This window comes from Bos indicus x Bos taurus, chromosome 29, assembly GCF_003369695.1.
Source record: "Bos indicus x Bos taurus breed Angus x Brahman F1 hybrid chromosome 29, Bos_hybrid_MaternalHap_v2.0, whole genome shotgun sequence".
NCBI lineage: Eukaryota > Metazoa > Chordata > Mammalia > Artiodactyla > Bovidae > Bos > Bos indicus x Bos taurus.
In genome coordinates, this window is record NC_040104.1 from 39,608,482 (window position 1) to 39,627,405 (window position 18,924).

General features: G+C 40.5%; 1 protein-coding gene across 15 annotated transcripts in view; it reads right to left on the reverse strand.

Annotated features, from left to right (window-relative positions):
• DLG2 (discs large MAGUK scaffold protein 2) overlaps positions 1–18,924 on the reverse strand; it is a 2,318,993-nt gene that overhangs the window by 677,783 nt on the left and 1,622,286 nt on the right. For all 15 annotated transcript variants that reach the window (XM_027532391.1, XM_027532387.1, XM_027532386.1 and 12 more), the window contains one exon: positions 7,712–7,881. In XM_027532391.1, coding sequence (XP_027388192.1) covers positions 7,712–7,881 — 170 coding nt within the window. The remainder of the gene's footprint in view (positions 1–7,711; positions 7,882–18,924) is intronic.

Sequence of the window (18,924 nt, forward strand, 5' to 3'; positions counted from 1 at the left end):
CCGTTTTTGTTTTTCTTTCTTTTTTGGCAGTGCAATGCAGCATATGGGATCTTAATCCCCTGACCAGGGATCAAATCTATGCCTCCCTGCATTGGAAACTTGGAGTCTTAACCACTGGACAACCAGGAAAGTCCAAAAATCTTCGCTCATTCAAATGTTCATGGGGCTTGCTTTACGTACTCAATACCTGCAGCCCTAGGTCTATATCCCAAATGTTAAAAGTTGCGAAATGGTTAATTTACCAAATGACCATCTCTGAAAACTGCCAGATGAGTTTCTTATCTTTCAACTTTGAGGAAGTTTACTCTGTCCATGCTACTGTCAAGAGAGAAAAGACAAGAACAGATGGAGGAACAAGGACAGATGAGAGAAAAGAATTGTGCATGCAGAGATTGAGACAAGCCATAAACTTCATTCCAGTTAGATATTTGAGAAAATGTCTGTAATATCAAGGGCATGCCGAGATGATATTTAGCCAAGCTGGACAGTAAATCTGTCATGTTGGCTATTAAGAAAAAATAAAATTAAAAATCCTCAATAATTTGGAAATTGCTTTTTGATTAATTGGCCTGTTAAGCAAAGTGCTAGATACTTTAAATGCTATTTATTCCAAACTCTTGAACAGATAGTTTCTGAAAGGTATGATAAAAAAGGGGGTCCATGCAAGGATGTTCCTCATAAGCAACTGCTATCGGCAGTAAAATCATTAGGCTTCCATCCTGTCCACTCCCTTTCCCGCCGCCATACTTCAGGGACAGGCATGATCTGTCTTGGACTTGACTCTATCTCTCCGTCCCAAATCCTCCCACTTATGACACAGAGTTTGGTCACAGACTAAACTGGGGATTTGCACTTCCCTTTTAAGTGTTCATTAAATGCTTCCAATTTAGCACAGGCCAGGGTAGAGATTAAAAACTCAGTGTCTTAAGTGTTAGGATTTGCAACTTGTTTATCTCCTTAATTTGGGCTATTGATATCTATCTTTTCTGTATGCTATGAGTTACTTGGATGGCCTAATAAGGAAAAAAATGAAAAAAAGAAGAGAGAAAAAACAAAGTATTTTAAAAGCTCTTAGAAGTGAAAGACTTTCTGAGTGGATCGATTAGTGATAGTTTTGTAGAGGAGACAGAACCTGAGAGCTGGACCATAAAGAAAGCTGAGTGCCAAAGAATGTATGCTTTTGAACTGTGGTGGTGGAGAAGACTCTTGAGAGTCTCTGGACTGCAAGGAGATCAAACTAGTCAATCCTGAAGGAAATCAGTCCTGAATATTCATTGGAAGGACTGATGCTGAAGCTGAAGTTCCAGTACTTTGGCCACCTGATGTGAAGAGCTGACTCACTAGAAAAGACCATGATGCTGGGAAAGACTGAGGGTAAGAGGAGAAGGGGGTGACAGAGGATGAGATGGTTGGATGACATCACTGACTCTATGGACATTAATTTGAGCAAATTGTGGGAGAAAATGAAGGACAGGGAAGCCTGGAGTGCTGCAGAGCATGGGGTTGCAGAGTCAGATATGACTTAGCAACTGAACAACAACAAAGAACTGAACTGGCTCGGCTCTTAGAGTGGAGAAGATGCTGACAGGTAGTGGTCACAGTGGTAAGGAAAGGCATTCAATGGGACAAGCAAAGGCTTAGAGGTAGGAGAGTATGGCAACGTTTCAGAAATTGTACATAACAGTTTAGCTGGAAAAGAAGGATGAATAGAGAAGAGAGAAGAAAAGACTGAAATCAAATGTTGTTGCTGGAAAGGGAGGTTATAGAGGATATGAAATTATATAATAGGAAATTTAGATTTTTATCTAGGGCCAGTGAAGAGCCACTAGACACTTTTGAGCAGGGGAGTCAACTAACAGAGCTGAGATTTTTGGAAGATTGACCTACAAGTGTGTGCAAATGGAAGGGAGGGATTTGAGTGGAGTCTATTACAGTAGATAAGACAAGACATAAGGAAGATATGAACACCATAGTAATGGCAATGGAGACTTTACACAAAAGACTACTTAGTTGGAAGTGAAGGCAATGGCACCCTACTCCAGTACTCTTGCCTGGAAAATCCCATGGACGGAGGAGCCTGGTAGGCTACAGTCTATGGGGTCGCTAAGAGTCGGACACGACTGAGTGACTTCACTTTCACTTTTCACTTTCATGCATCGGAGAAGGAAATGGCAACCTACTCCAGTGTTCTTGCCTGGAGAATCCCAGGGACGAGGGAGCCTGGTGGGCTGCCGTCTATGGGGTTGCAGAGTCAGACACTACTGAAGTGATTTAGCAGCAGCAGCAGCAGGTTCCAAAGGACACAATGCCTAATTTAACAAAGGTGGCCAAGAAGAAAGAAGAATCAGCAGAAAAGGACTTGGAACTTTTTAGTTTGGAAGAGTGGGGCAATCTTTAATAGAACTTGGTCTTCAACTAGCTATATTATCTTAAAGCAACACATACATCTTAGAAGGAAATGCATTTCTTATATAGGTTTAGTTTTTTTTGGCTTAGACCACATAAATCAATGGTCTCCACGTGTTTAATTATCTAGTTCCTGAGAAATTATGACTTGGAGTGTCCTTGGGAAAGTCACTAGAAAGATTTTTATTATGAACCTATTTACTGGGAAACCACATGCACACTTCATATTTTCTTCCTTGTATATTTTTGGTTGCTTGGCAAGTCTAAATGGATTTGCCTAATCACAGCTTCCTATCCATGATTAGCCATTTTTTCCCTCAACTGACTGCCCGTACACAGATACCCCAGCTGCTTGCAATGACCAAATCTCTGAGGGTAGGGAAATTTTTATATATTGTTAAGAGGAAACATTCTAAATCAGTGCTGCATATTACCCAAATATTCCTTACTGAAATACATGGTCATAATTATCAGCCAGATGATTCTAGTCTAATAATGGGAAGATCAGTACCACCATAAGGCCATAAAGACGAACCACATACGTCAAAGTTCATCTCAGAAATAGTCGCTATACAACAGATGGAATAAACATAAGAGTATAACTTGGAAAACTATAAATTTAATTCTACTACAAATTATTTTTTCAAGGAATCCCTTAACATTGCATCTATATAATGAAAAGAAATACTGTTTACCTTCTGTCTCATGTAAAAATAAATAAACAAAACCAAAATAATTCCCCCAAATCATCTGGGCATTAAGAACGTCTATAAAATCGATCTATTAAATGTTTATAATTGTTCAAAGTAGCTGAAGTAGCAATAGTCATAACTTTTATATTAAAAATTAATGGTAAAAGTGAGAAAGTCAGTTGTTCAGATATTGCCCCAACTCCAGATATTTGATAGAAAATGGGGAAAATTCAGAATATTAACAGGGTTTTCAAACAGATGTTTTCCAATTCTGCCTCTTTTTCAGAATCATCACAGTCTTTCCAATTGCCCAGCATAGTCCCCTAAGGGTCCTTCACAGCCTTCCCCATCTCACAAATGGCACCTCAATCCATTCAATGGCTCAGTTACAAAACAGTCTCATTCTTGGACAAATGCCACATCTAGGTTATCAATAAGTGGCAATGCCACTATATGGCAAATGCCAATATATCTTCATCACATACTTGAAAACTTCACTTTTCTTCCTTCTCCAAGTGACCCCTAACTGTCTTTGTTTCTGTTCTTGGCCCCTTCAATGCATTTTCTTCACAGTAGCTACATGATCTCTTAAAAACAACAAATTTGACCATCTCACATGTTGAACATTTTGCTAGAACTTCCCATTGCACTTGGAATAAGATAACAAATCTGCAAATATGGTCAACAAAGATGCACATGATTTGGCCCCTGCTCACCTTGACAGTATCATTTCATGTCATTCAGTACCCTGTCATTCAACTCCAGTCACAACTGGTATCTTTTAGTCCTGGAAGGTATGAAGATCCTTCCTACCCTGGGGCCTTCATATACACACACTTTCACTCTTTCTAGATACTCTCCTCTACTCTTTATCCATCTAGTGTCTGGTTTTATTTGTATCTCGAAGTTTAGCTTAAGTGGCACTTTCTCAGAGAAGTCGTCTTTGACCCATTACCTAATTGGTGCCTCCTTACAATCATTCATGTTCATTCATAGCATGTATCCCAATTTATATTATAGGTGTGTTCTACATTAGACCATAATCTTCTTGAGCAAAAATTCTCCATTTTCTTGGTGAATCCTCATTGTCTGGGTCTGTGCCAAGTCCATAATAAATGCTTAATAAATATTTGTTGAATCACTGAAGAAGGAAATTAATGAACACAATCAGCTAGCTCTGTATTATATACTCATAATAGAGGCTAGCTAGCCCAGTTGGCTAGAGTGTTGATATTTACTATCGAGAATGCCCACATGCTCAGTGAAGGGAAGATAAAGGTCTGAAAACACATATTAAATTTTAAATTCTCTGGAGCATTTTGGTTCTTCTGATTAAGATGAATCACATCTTTCTCTCTGCTCGATTCAATTGGAATCATGGCTCAAGTTCAACCACAGAGCTGATTTCATTCTGTCTAGCACTAAAATGAGTTACCTTTATGTTTTTCTCTCCCATTAGAACTTTCTAATTCTCCTATTAGAAACACATCTGATTCATCTTCATTGTCTCCACTGCATAAGAGTTTCCATAGTACAAGATTAAACATTGGCAGAAATTAAAAAAAAAATAAGATCATCATTCAAAAATAAAGAGTTATGAGATGGCAAGGGAGGTTAAGACTGGAAGGTATCATCAGATTTAGTGTAGAATCCAACTTAAGTATTCAATTTACTCTGATTCAGCATTTCCTTCAAGGCACAGGGAAAGGCATCAGGAATTCAAACAGTGATAAAAACAGTTTCTTTCTCTGTAAATCAATAAGCTTTATACAGAGAAACAAATCCCCATCGGTGACTTTTGGGTGGTGACAGGACAAAAAGGTAGGACAGACCCAACAGAATCTCAACATGACCAACAGGTCCACAAACCTCTACAGCAATTTGGCAGGAGCCTGCTTTCAGGGATATAAAGTTAGCTCTAACAGTCTCCTGGTTCTCCTCTCTCCACTAGAACAAGTCTATCACCTTATGCTGTGTGTGTTCTTTCATTGGGTTATTGCCTGGGTATTCTTGGTCGATTTAAGCTTACCTGTCTCCCCATCCCCTTCTTTTTGTCCCAGGGCTATTTCACTCCTGGCTCAAAGGACAAAACAGTTCGGTTGGAAATAAACCAGCAAGAGGGGACTCTAGTACCAAAGATAGAGATCCAAAATAATGTGTTCCTGATCAAATGAAGGAGTTTTGGCTATTGATTCCCTAGAACCTTTAAGTGCTCTGCTGAGCAGCTGAGGTCATGGAATGGCTCAGCTAGCAGGAGGCCTGCTAATGGATGGTAATGCTTTGCTGAGTGCTTGAAACTGGGATTTGCCTTAAGGCTGTACTGAACAATTGCTGTTAACTGAACTGTAGAAGTACCTACCTGTTATTTTAGCATATCTTTTTAATTTAAATTGTGGATGCTTATTAGTTTTAACTTTAAAACACATGGCAAATATGAAAATGTGTAGAACAGAAAGTCTTTCTCGCATATCACCAGACATTGGTGTGGAAATGCTTTACTTCTCCCCACCCTCAAATTGATTCTGTGATTTTAGTGCATTCGGATTTAACTCATGAGAGAATTTGGTTCTTTTATTACATTACCAAACAACTGTAGCAAAGGCTGAAACCATATGTAGCCAACTCCAAATAACATATAGGTGGCTTCCCTGGTAGCTCAGTGGGTAAAGATTCTGCCTGCTGTGCAGGAGACCTGGGTTCAATCCCTGGGTTGGGAAGATCTCCTGGAGAAGGAAATGGCTACCTATTCCAGTATTCTTGCCTGGAAAATCCATCCCATGGATAGAGGAGCCTGGTGGGCATGTAGTCCATGCAAAGAGTCAGGCAAGACTAAGCGACTAATACACACACACACACACACACACACACACACACACATACACACACATATATAGTAAATATTTGCTGTCAATTTGTGCCAGGTACTACTCTAAACACTTAATGTATATTGACTCATTTAATCCTCACAATATTTCAAGGGGCAAATGCTATTATTATCTGCATTTTGTAGATGAGAAAATTAGGCTCAGAGAGGTTAAGAAATTTGACCAAGATCAAATGGCTAGTGAACTGCAGAGCCAGGGTTCCAGCTCAGATACTTTGGAGTTTGCACTCAACCAGCAAGTGTTCCTGCTCTGTACTCGCCAGATATTAAATATTTAATTCTCAGAAATCCAATGGGATACTACCATTGAAAGCGCAAGCGTTAGTGGCTTAGTCATGTCTAACTCATTGCAACCCCATGGACTGTAGCTCGCTAGGCTTCTCTGTTTGTGGAATTCTCCAGGCAAGAATATTGCAGTGGGTAGCCATTTCTTTCTGCAGGGGATCTTCCAGACCCAGAGATCAAACCAGGGTCTCCTGCACTGCAGGCAGAATCTTTACTGTCTGAGCCACTAGGGAAGATCCCTTTGTGATAGCACCAGGAAGCTACCATTATGATTCCCATTTAATAACAAGAGGGGCTGGTCTAATCAATGTCACTGTGCTAGTAAGTGGCTGAGCTAGGCTTTTAAACTCCATCCTGCCTGACTCTTGGGTCTGAGATCTTAAATACCACCCACTAGTACCTCCCAGAGAAGGTAGTATGCTTATTTTTTTTAATTCACAGGTAGCATTAGAGGGCTTCCTTGGTGGCTCACTGGTAGAGAATCAGCTTGTCAATGCAAGAGATGCGGGCTCCATCCCTGGGTCGGGAAGATCCCCTGGTGAAGGAAATAGAAATCCACTCTAGTATGCTTGCCTGGGAAATCCCATAGAAAGAGGAATCTGGTGGGCTACCGTGGGATTGCAAGAGAGTCAGATGCAACTTAAAGACTAAGCAATGACAACAATAATAGTATTAGAGATTACACAGATTTTAAGGGAAAGAAAAATAATTTATTAAAAGAGTACAGTGACTCTCTAGTCATAATCTTTTAAAATATTTAAGTACTTTTAAGTTATTAGATTTTTATAAAATATCTGAAATCCTATTAATATTAAATATCATCATTCTGAAGAGCAGAACTCAAAGTTCTCTTCTTAGAAATTCATATGATTCATTTCACTGTTCATATGATTCCCCAAAGTAACTGCAGTTATCTCAAGAGATTTGTGAACATTTCAAAAAATAAATTTTAACTTATTTTGACTATTACAAGTATAAAATGCTATGTAGTACTTATTAAATAAAATGGGTAAAAGTATTACCAAAACTAATCACAAGTGTCATAAAAATATAATAATTATTTTAGGATAGACTATTCAAATGATTATTTTTCACATTACTGTTTTACTAAAGGAGAGAAATTACCATTTACATCTGAAAAGTTAGAAAGTATTAACATGCCAGCTAAGTCAGGATGGTCCAGTAAGGTTAAAAATTCATAGAAAACTTTAGATGAGAAAATTTCTTTAGAAATCTATCGCTTCCTTCTCTGAGTTCATAGTTATAGTATTGGCTTCTTTTACTTTCTGTAAAATTCTATTATCATAGGATTTCAAATCTCATGGTCAACACTGAGTCCTAGAGAATAAAAGAACAGGGTACATTGTGGGTGGGTTATGGCATAAGCTGTAACCAGATAGTCTGTCACTGGTATCCTATTGTGAGTTGTTTATGTTTCTTTTACCTTTAGGCCCTTTGAACAGTTTGATTTCCACAACAGTCTCCAAGATGGGTCGTCTTCTACGCACGTACAGCCGAACGATAGACCCTGCTTCTTTGAGCGCTTCCACTGCTTTACTGTGGGAAACCTCTGACACGTCCACCTCATTCACCCGTAAGATACAGTCATTGACCCTGAAAGAAAGGAAGACAGGCAAAAGTCAGGAGTGTCCAAGAGAATTTCTGAAAGAATATGACGACTATCTAACCCGAAGGTGTGGAGAAGCAAAGGACAATGGCAATTAAATATATTTATATTTGGAAGAAATACTTCATATGAAGGAAATCAAGAAAACCTTGAACCCCTCAGCCTTCCCAGTCTTCCCAAGATTGACCACCCTACTGGTCAGGTCCTGTTCTGAGCTCCAGTCCACTCTGACTGGGACTACATCACATATGGGATAGTTATATAGGTCAATCCCATTCTCCCAGTTCATCCCACCCACCCCAGTGGTGCATAATTTGCTGATTTATAATATCCTCAACTGCTGGATTTCTTCCATAATCTTGTGGAAGATCTACTATCCACATCACACAAAGGAGAGCTGTTTCAAGTAGTTGAGTTCTTTGTCTAAAGTTGTGAGCAATTTGATTAGAGACTGGGTATGATCTTACGTCTTTCTATTTCAAAACTTGTTCTTTCCTTTTAGGACGCATACATCTAATGTAATGAATAGTTTCATGTACGTTGTACATATCAATTTAAATGATAACATATTGGAGAAGGCAATGGCACTCCACTCCTGTACTCTTGCTTGGAGAAACCCATGGACGGAGGAGCCTGGTAGGCTGCAGTCCATGGGGTCGCAAAAAGTCGGACACGACTGAGCGACTTCACTCTCACTTTTCACTTTCCTGCATTGGAGAAGGAAATGGCAACCCACTCCGGTGTTCTTGCCTGGAGAATCCCAGGGACAGGGGAGCCTCCTGGGCTGCCGTCTATGCGGTCACGCAGAGTCAGACATGACTGAAGTGACTTAGCAGTAGCAGCAGTGTATATATTATATAAAAAGTATGGGAAGAATTTTCCTATCTTTTTTGTTCATAATTTTTCTATGTCTGTTTGAGGAAGTGAGGTGTAGGACTCTTGGTTCAATAAGAATCTTAATTAGCTTCAAATTCTTGAGCTAAGATTCCAGGGTGTCATTTCATCATAACAGATGCTATGGCTTTAATAGGTTTACACATACATTTCTTCTCTGACTGACTAAAAAAAATCATGGAAAACTACCCGTTAAAATAGTTTTGAGAATGCAGGCATCACGGGTGCCAGTCACCCTGCAGCAGCTGGTCCTTTGAGAGTGGGTAATTTTGTCATCTCATGATAATGCCAAAACATAATGTTTACCATCACCCTATGCTCAGCATACTAATCATATCTTAAAACATAGCTTTCCATAGAGGGAGTAACTGACATTAAAAAAAAAATTTGGATGCTATAGCTCTTCAAACTCTACTCAATTTTTTCCTTTTGTATACAGTGGAATCCTTAATTGTCAAATGTTGGGGTGAGGAAATCACAGCCTAAATCAGATGTTTTTTTCCTAAACATGTGGACAAAGTTGGCAGCTTTAGTGCACTAAAAAAAAAAAAAATCCCAAAAACACCCACAAAAAACACCGGACCAGCAGTCAGGAGGTTTGGATTTGCATTGCAGCTGTGTATCAGCTGTGTGACCATGGTCGAGTCACTTCAACTTTTTTGAATTTTAGTTTCCCATGAAAAGAGAGTAACATGCCTAGAGTTAGTGAAGAGAGTAACCAAACATATAAATAAGTGGACATATGTGTAAACTGTAACAGATCATACACAAGAGAGTTGCAGCTATTGATAGGTGGGTTCAAGATGTGCTTCAGGATTTGTTGAATGTAAACAGGATGGAAATTGAAAATTTTTAAAGGGTTTACTATGTGCCATATCATATCATTCTTGTCACTTCACTTATTTGCTTGTATTTAAGTCAAACCATTTATGAAGCATTGATTCTCATTTTACACCAATGAAATTTTACTGGCAAGGTCACAATGCTGGTCACAATAGTGACAGGATTCCAACCCAGTTAGGTCTTTTCCTGGAGCCTCAGATATGCAGATGACACCACCCTTATGGCAGAAAGTGAAGAGGAACTAAAAAGCCTCTTGATGAAAGTGAAAGTGGAGAGTGAAAAAGTTGGCTTAAAGCTCAACATTCAGAAAACGAAGATCATGGCATCCGGTCCCATCACTTCATGGCAAATAGATGGGGAAACGGTGTAAACAGTGTCAGACTTTATTTTTGGGGGCTCCAAAATCACTGCAGATGGTGATTGTAGCCATGAAATTAAAAGACGCTTACTCCTTGGAAGGAAAGTTATGACCAACCAAGATAGCATATTCAAAAGCAGAGACATTACTTTGCCAACAAAGGTCCATCTAGTCAAGGCTATGGTTTTTCCAGTGGTCATGTATGGATGTGAGAGTTGGACTGTGAAGAAAGCTGAGTGCCAAACAATTGATGCTTTTGAACTGTGGTGTTGGAGAAGACTCCTGAGAGTCCCTTGGACTTCAAGGAGATCCAACCAGTCCATCCTAAAAGAGATCAGTCCTGGGTATTCTTTGGAAGGAACGATGCTAAAGCTGAAACTCCAGTACTTTGGCCACCTCATGCGAAGAGCTGACTCATTGGAAAAGATTTTGATGCTGGGAGGGATTGGAGGCAGGAGGAGAAGGGGACGACAGAGGATGAGATGGCTGAATGGCATCACTGACTCGATAGATGTGAGTCTGAGTGAACTCTGGGAATTGGTGATGGACAGGGAGGCCTGGCGTGCTGTGATTCATGGGGTCACAAAGAGTTGGACACCACTGAGTGACTGAACTGAACTGAACTGAAGCTGATACAAAGTTACTCAGAGTTAACTAAGGAAAAAAGGGGAATGTGAGGGGAAGTGTTTATATTCAAATTCTTAAAATTAAAAAGAAAGAATATCAAGCCAAACTAGGGCACTCAACTTTCCTTCCTCCCAATCACTTGAAATAGCATTTGGCTAGAGGGTCATGGCTATTTAGAATTTGCTTTCTCTACCAGTAGATAATCTCTGTGAGTAAAGGCAGCATTTGAATTCACTTTGAAACATATAAATATATCACTAGCTTCAAACTAAAATAATACTCTGTTTCAGTAAAATGTGAAGCCTTTATCATATCACTGAGCCATTGTATTATAAAGTCATTTACATACAAATTTCCTCCCTACTTTATTATTATTTATTTTATTTTATTTTTCCTCCCTACTTTATTAGTATAATTAAATTGATGGTGACAAATGGAGTATTCCCGCCATGTCAGTAAACAAGTATGTCACAATCATCAGTGATTCAGGCCTCTCAGTGTGCATTTCTGAGCCCTAGGGGCATTCAGGAAGGAAGGGTACCTGCAACCTGGCAGCCATTAGGCTGCACCCACTCCCTAAGATGAGCACTGAAGAATTCAGGATGTGAGAAACACATACTGGCCCCAGATAGCTCAGAAGCATATGAAAGGAGTGATTTCACTGATCCCAGACTCTTGCATCTTCCCATATATAGAAAAGCACTAAATTCCTTAACTTGAGATATCTGGTTTCCTTTAATTCACAAAAATACTTTTGACTCTCAGGCTACCTGCCTGGTCTTGCAAGTTTCTAAAGAACCTGACTCCTCCCCTCTGCCTCCTCAGAGCAGTTCACTCAGGGCTATTTGAAATGCTGCTTTGGGGGCTTAAGTTCCAAAAATTTCCATCAAATAAAATATAACTCTCAACTTTTCGGTCATGACTATTTTTTAAGTAGACAATGGCTTCGCTCTTTCAGTGCTTGCTATTTCAAATATAAGTCTACGACATCCTTTTTATAGATGAGTATTGTTCACAGGATTAAAAATTGTAAGTGTCAGTCGCTCAGTCATACCCAACTCTACAACCCCATGGACTATAGCCTGCTGGGCTCCTCTGTCCATGGGATTCTCCAGGCAAGAATACTGGAGTGGGTTGCCATTCCCTTCTCCAGGGGATCTTCCCAACCCAGGGACTGAACATGGGTTTCCCACATTGCAGGTAGATTCTTTACCATCTCAGCCACTAGGGAAGCCCAGGATTAAAACAAATTTAATTTTAATAATTTTCTTTAGACATTCTGGTACATTTCCTTGCTATTAATAAATATTCATAGAAACAAAAAAGAACATTTCATCACTAACATGTCCACAAAATCTTACCTAAAATTTGCACTAGACAAATACTCTGGAATATGATATGGTATCACTGAAAGTCAAATAATACTTATAATTATTTATTCTACTTTGAAGATATTTAAAATAATATGTAATATGTACCCTCTTTCATAGGTATTAACGTATGTTCTGTTGTAAATAAGATTTATGATTCTTATACATTCTTTAAGAATTTTAATTCATTATGAACCTATTTGCAAGGAAGGGATAGAGACATAGATGCAGAGAATGGACATGTGGCACAGATGGGGGAAGGGGAAGATGGGACAAATCAGGAGAGTAGCACTGACACATATACACCACACGTATACACCACCGTGACGCACATACACCACACGTATACAGCACCGTGACGCACATACACCACACGTATACACCACCGTGACGCACATACACCACACGTATACACCACCGTGACGCACATACACCACACGTATACAGCACCGTGACGCACATACACCACACGTATACACCACCGTGACGCACATACACCACACGTATACAGCACCGTGACGCACATACACCACACGTATACACCACCGTGACGCACATACACCACACGTATACACCACCGTGACGCACATACACCACACGTATACACCACCGTGACGCACATACACCACACGTATACAGCACCGTGACGCACATACACCACACGTATACACCACCGTGACGCACATACACCACACGTATACACCACCGTGACGCACATACACCACACGTATACACCACCGTGACGCACATACACCACACGTATACACCACCGTGACGCACATACACCACACGTATACACCACCGTGACGCACATACACCACACGTATATTCTACCGTGACACATATACACCACACGTATACACTACCATGTATAAAATAAATAGCTAGAAAGAAACTGCTGGACAGCACAGGGAGCTCTGCACAGTGCTCTGCGATGACCTAAAGGGGTGGGATGTGGGCAGGGTGTGAGGGAGGCTCAATAGGGAAGGAATGTGTGTATACATACAGCTGATTCACTTTGTTGTACAGCGGAAACTAACGTAACACTGTAAAGCAATTATGCACCAATAATGAAATTTTAAAAAATGATCATCAAATGATTGTGTTCAATTTTTTAAAAATATCTTTATTATGTATTAAAAAATACTGGAAGGAAAGATAACAAAGTTTCATCTCTTTTCTTTGTGGATTTGGATAGCATGGATGCTTTAAAAGGCATATTTCTATGCTTTGTTTCTTCAAAAAGTTCTATAGTGAACATACTTCATCACAGAGAATCTGAGAACTTGGACTGGAAACATCGGCTGTACCTAGAGACGACTGGGATCTTGTCCCTGCTCTAGAACTCAGATGATGTGTGACTTTGGGTAAGTCACTTGACATCTCAAAGCCTGTTTCTTCATGTGAAAATAGGGATAATAAAATCGCAGTAGGGATTCAACAATATATGTGAAATATTGAGCACGGTGCCTGAAAACCAGTAAGCTGTTACACTTATGAAAGAGACAAGAACCATTTGCATAAGAAAGGATACGAAGAGACTGTACTGGGGGAGAAAAAGACTAAAAGGACAGAAAGGAAGAGAGCTACAGTCAGGATACTGAAAGCAGTTTTAGAATTTTATATGAAGGAGACAGGAACAGATGCAAAGATGGGATTTGGGGGAAGAAAAAATGTAAAATCAGGCTTTCGGTAAGTTTTATGGAGTGTAAATTAATTCCCCTTTCAACTTCCGTGTCCTCTACCATCAAGAAAACAGTCAGTTGTTCTAATACAAATTTCAGCTTTATGGTAGCCTTGGAGAAAGCTTTTTAAGACAATCACACTTGGCAGAATCCCCACCACGGCTACCCTGTCCTTGCCCCACCCCTCACGTGTAACCACATTCAGCCGCACTTAGACCTGCTCAAGGCTTGATTCAAAAGGAGGCTTTAGGTCACAGGTCTGAAACTTAATTTTGAAACTTACTGGTTATTAAGATGGCGAGAGGTGCTAACTAACTTATTCTTTAATGTCTCTACTCAGTCCTATTCTCCTTGTCAAATAGACGAATTAATTACAGACCAAAGGGTCACATCGTGGAGAAAGCTGATCAATGTTTAATGTGCTGAATGAAATGACGCAATACACTATCAGATGGAAAACATAAGCTGGGAATTATACTGTCTGTGCCTAAAGAGATCAATCAATCCTTTATAAAAATCAGACTCTGTTTAAAAAGAATAACTGCATAGATTTTTATGTGAACTATAATGATACCAGAAAAGCTCTCAAGGTAGGAAAAATGCCTAACTTTTCTTTTATTCCTAGAGTCACTAAAGGTAGGGTAAGGTAGGCTAAGAACAAATAATACCCAAAATTCATTTAAGAAAAGACAGATGCATTACAATGCCAGAGAAGAGGAAAGTTAAGACAACACAACACACACACACACACACACACAAGTTGACCCAAATGGCTTCAGATTGTTATGATCTTTTCTAAATCTACTTAATTGTGTTTGTTTGCTGCCTTCCTTTGGAGAAGGAAATGGCAACCCACTCCAGTGTTCTTGCCTGGAGAATCCCAGGGACGGAAGAGCCTGGTGGGCTGCCGTCTATGGGGTCGCACAGTCGGACACGATTGAAGCGACTTAGCAGCAGCAGCAGCTGCCTGCCTCTGTCCTCTCATGACATGCATGTGAGTTCAGTGGGTATATTTAAAGTCCCACCATAAGGTTCCTCCATGTTGAAACGTCTCACCTTAAAAATTCATTTATTTCATTGACTTCCCTAGGTGCTATTAGTCCATTAAAATTAAGAATAAAGTAATAAAATCAGCATAATTAAACAGTTTTCCAGGAAAGGAAAAGAACTAATGTTTTGGAAGCATCGGATGTGTGTTAATACAGTGTTATGTACCAGGCCTTTTTCTCTAACAAACATTCACAGGGCTGCAAGAGGAGTGACGGGTTCATACAGCTCATTATGGATCACGTGTCGAGTCTGACAGTCCCTGTTTTGGGGAATCTGGAATTGAAACTATGAGATTCAGAGGTTCCACCTAAACATGAGAAATAGAAGTTTGAAAGCTACATATTGAGGTCATTTTCTTTCACATTGAAAAGCAGCAAAAGCTTATTTGCAAGAAGATGGGATTAAAGCAAACCTATGGCACCCCACTCCAGTACTCCTGCCTGGAAAGTCCCATGGACGGAGGAGCCTGGTGCGCTGCAGTCCAGGGGGTCGCTAAGAGTTGGACACGACGGAGCAACTTCACTTTCACTTTTCACTTTCATGCATTGGAGAAGGAAATGGCAACCCACTCCAGTGTTCTTGCCTGGAGAATCCCAGGGACGGGGGAGCCTGGTGGGCTGCTGTCTATGGGGTCGCACAGAGTCAGACATGACTGAAGTGACTTAGCAGCAGCATAGAAAGAAGTACCAGGCTTTCCTGGTAGCTCAGCTGGTAAAGAATCCACCTGCAATGCAGGAGACCGTGATTCGATTTCTGGGTTGGGAATTTCCGCTGGAGAAGGGATAGGCTACCTACTCCAGATTCCCTGGATAAAGCAATGGCAACCCACTCCAGTATTCTTGCCTGGGAAATCCCATGGACAGGAGCCTGTCAGGCTGCAGTCTGTGGGGTCACAAAAGAGTCAGACACAACTTAGTGACTAAACAACAACATATATCGTTTAATCTAAAGAGAAACACTGAAAGGTAGATATTGCTTCCTTCATTTTACAACAGAAACTGAAGCTAAAAGAGATCTGTAATGACAGTAACTTGTGTAGGTAAACTCAAAACTTATGCACTGCACCATCCATCTCTCTCTAGCTTGTTAAAAATAATTTTGGGCTTATTTAAGGACCAATCTCAACTGCTGACCATCAGTAGGATTAAGGAGTATACTAGAAATTAGTAAAGCCAAGCCAAATAACAAAATCTAGTTCTCAATTTTAGAATTAGATTTCTAAACTTTAGAACTAGATTTAGAATGGTCCTCGAACTTTAGTGTGCATTAGAGTCACATGGATGGCTTATGAAGTCATAGATTGCTAGGCTCTACCCCCAGAGAGTCTCTGATTTACCAAATCTGGAGCAGGAGAGATGATTCAACTCTGTAAAAAGTTTCTAGGTGATGATGGTGTTGTTGCTCTGGGACCATACTCTGATAATTACCACTCAAAATTTTGACTAGTGTGTGGAGGATGATATGGTTGGATGGCATCACCGACTCGATGGACATGAGTTTGAGCAAGCTCCAGGAGTTGGTGATGGACAGGGAGGCCTGGTGCGCTGCAGTCCATGGGGTCGCAAAGAGTCGGACACGACTGAGCGACTGAACTGTAACTGTGTGGTTCACTCTAAAATGAACAGGACTTACTGTATAGCACAGGAGACTGCCCAATGTTATGTGGCAGCCTGGATGGGAGTGGAGTTTGGGGCAGAATGGATACATGTATATGGATGGCTGAGTCCTTTGGCTGTCCACCTGAAACTATTACGACACTGTTAATTGGCTATGCTGCTGCTAAGTCACTTTAGTCGCTTCCGACTCTGTGCGACCCCATAGACAGCAGCCCACCAGGCTCCCCCATCCCTGGGATTCTCCAGGCAAGAACACTGGAGTGGGTTGCCATTTCCTTCTCCAATGCATGAAAGTGAAAAGTGAAAGTGAAGTCGCTCAGTCGTGTCCGACTCTTAGCGACCCCACGGACTGCAGCCTACCAGGCTCCTTCACCCATGGGATTTTCCAGGCAAGAGTACTAGAGTGGGGTGCCATTGCCTTCTCCTTCATTGGCTATATTCCAGTATAAAATAGAAAGTTAAAAAAAAAACACAAAAAATAAAACAAACCAAAAATAAATGAATAAATAAAACGAACAGGACTGCTCAGTCTCATATAGTCCAGGCGACAGTGCTAGAAGTTCTGATTCTGAACCACACTTCCTCAATGCTGCAGCTCTATTATTTGGAATGAAGACTTTCTAAGGGAATACAGACCAGGAGACCACAGCTGCTACACCACGTGAGACTGTGTATGCAAGCCACTTTCCAGCACTTATGTTATATGAGACCTTTGCCTACTCTTTTCCTATAGCAAAGGCCAACTGATAGCCACTCCATTCTGTATTTTAAGAAACAGGGCTCCTGCTCTTGTCTCTAAATCTTGGTGAGAGTAACGTGAATTTATGATCCACGGAGGCCATCCCCTACAGTGTATATACTGTTTTTCTCTCTCCATTTGCCACTTCATTGCCCTTATAGAAAAGGCTTGCAGGACTCTCTGAGGCTGTCATCTGGGAAAGATCACAATATTTCACAAGGGGGAAGAAACTGCTATTTCAGCATCGGTGATTGGTCTCTCAGCACTTTGCCAGAAAACGGAGTCCAGTAACAATCCCTGAGCCAGGTAACTGGGTGAGTACAATATGGAAAAGAGGCAGTAAGTAGGAATTTCAAAGAGAAAAGATCATAGGACTGGTGATGACTTAGTCCACTCAGCCTAACGCTCTGTCCACAGACAGGACGGCACATCAAGTTTCAAGAAACGAGGTCCTGGTACCTCCCATCTGGATTAAGGCAATAGCTTTCTAGCTGGCTTTCCCAATCCCAGGTTAACTAGTCCCTTTTCACATATCCCACATGCAAGCCCAGCTCAGCTTCAGTTCCCTGCTGCTGCTGCTGCTAAGTCGCTTCAGTTGTGTCCGACTCTGTGCGACCCCATAGACGGCAGCCCACCAGGCTCCCCCGTCCCTGGGATTCTCCAGGCAAGAACACTGGAGTGGGTTGCCATTTCCTTCTCCATCAGTTTCCTAAAGCAACCCTATCATTATTTCCTCTCCCCTCAAAACTCACTGAGTTACTTAACCTATATAAAATCAAAGCTGTGTTTAATTTATCTTTGTAATCCTGGTGTCTGCTACACAGCTGTCACTTTAGAATCAATGCGCATCATTGAAGGGCCTCTAATTCTAGCCTCTTATGCTCTCAAACTCCTCTCCAAACATCCTCAGTGGCCTGAAAATATAACAAGCTCATTCCAGCCTTTGCATTTTCTTTCATGTTACTTTCTGCCTCCCAAATGCCCAACTCCAACCAGCCTCATTCCAGGCAAGCTTGTGTTCTTCAGCCTCATGAAATGTTTCCTAATCATTCAAGTCCTCACTGCCTACAATGTCTGAAAAGCAAATGCATGATAGACTCCCCTTGAAAAGCTACAGATTGATCTGGTACCCCTGCAGAACCGAAAATTAAGTACTATACATTAAAAACACATTTTCAAATGTTGGATTTGATTCCTATTTTCCTCTACTCCAATCTAAGGAATTGATATGGATCAGCATATATATATAATTGATAATTTTATATTTTCACAGTCTAATTTGATTTGGCTTTGTAATACGGATGAACACTTCAGTGAAAAGTTGAGAAGCACAAGAAGGACCATGGTATGATGGGGAAAACAGTGAGTCATAAACCAGAGGTAAATTCTAATCCCGCCACTTTCCATTTAAGTAAGGCATTTTTTCCTTATCTCGGTTTAAGCTGAATTCCCTCATTTTACAATTCTTTTCTAGCTCTAGTGTTCTATAAATCTAAATTCAAGGTCAACTCAGCCTGCCCCCTTGGAAATCTGGAATGTACTCGAAGCTGAATGCCAAATTATCCTTGTCCTCCCTCCATAGACAACTAGGTACTTCACAATTATGTATTTTATCAAAGTAAATCATTCCACTACCCAAAACTGGGGGGGTCCCTTTCCTCTCTCAGCCACACATCCAATCCGTCACATACTTTTTTTTAGATTCAAACTTTTCCTTTATACCCACTTATCCCAGTGTGGCTTTTCCTGTCAATCACATAGATTCTGGGGAAAAAAAAAAAAAATTGTAACTAGTCTTCTTGTTTCTACTTTGGCCCTCTAAAATCTATCTTCCAACTTTTTTTTTGG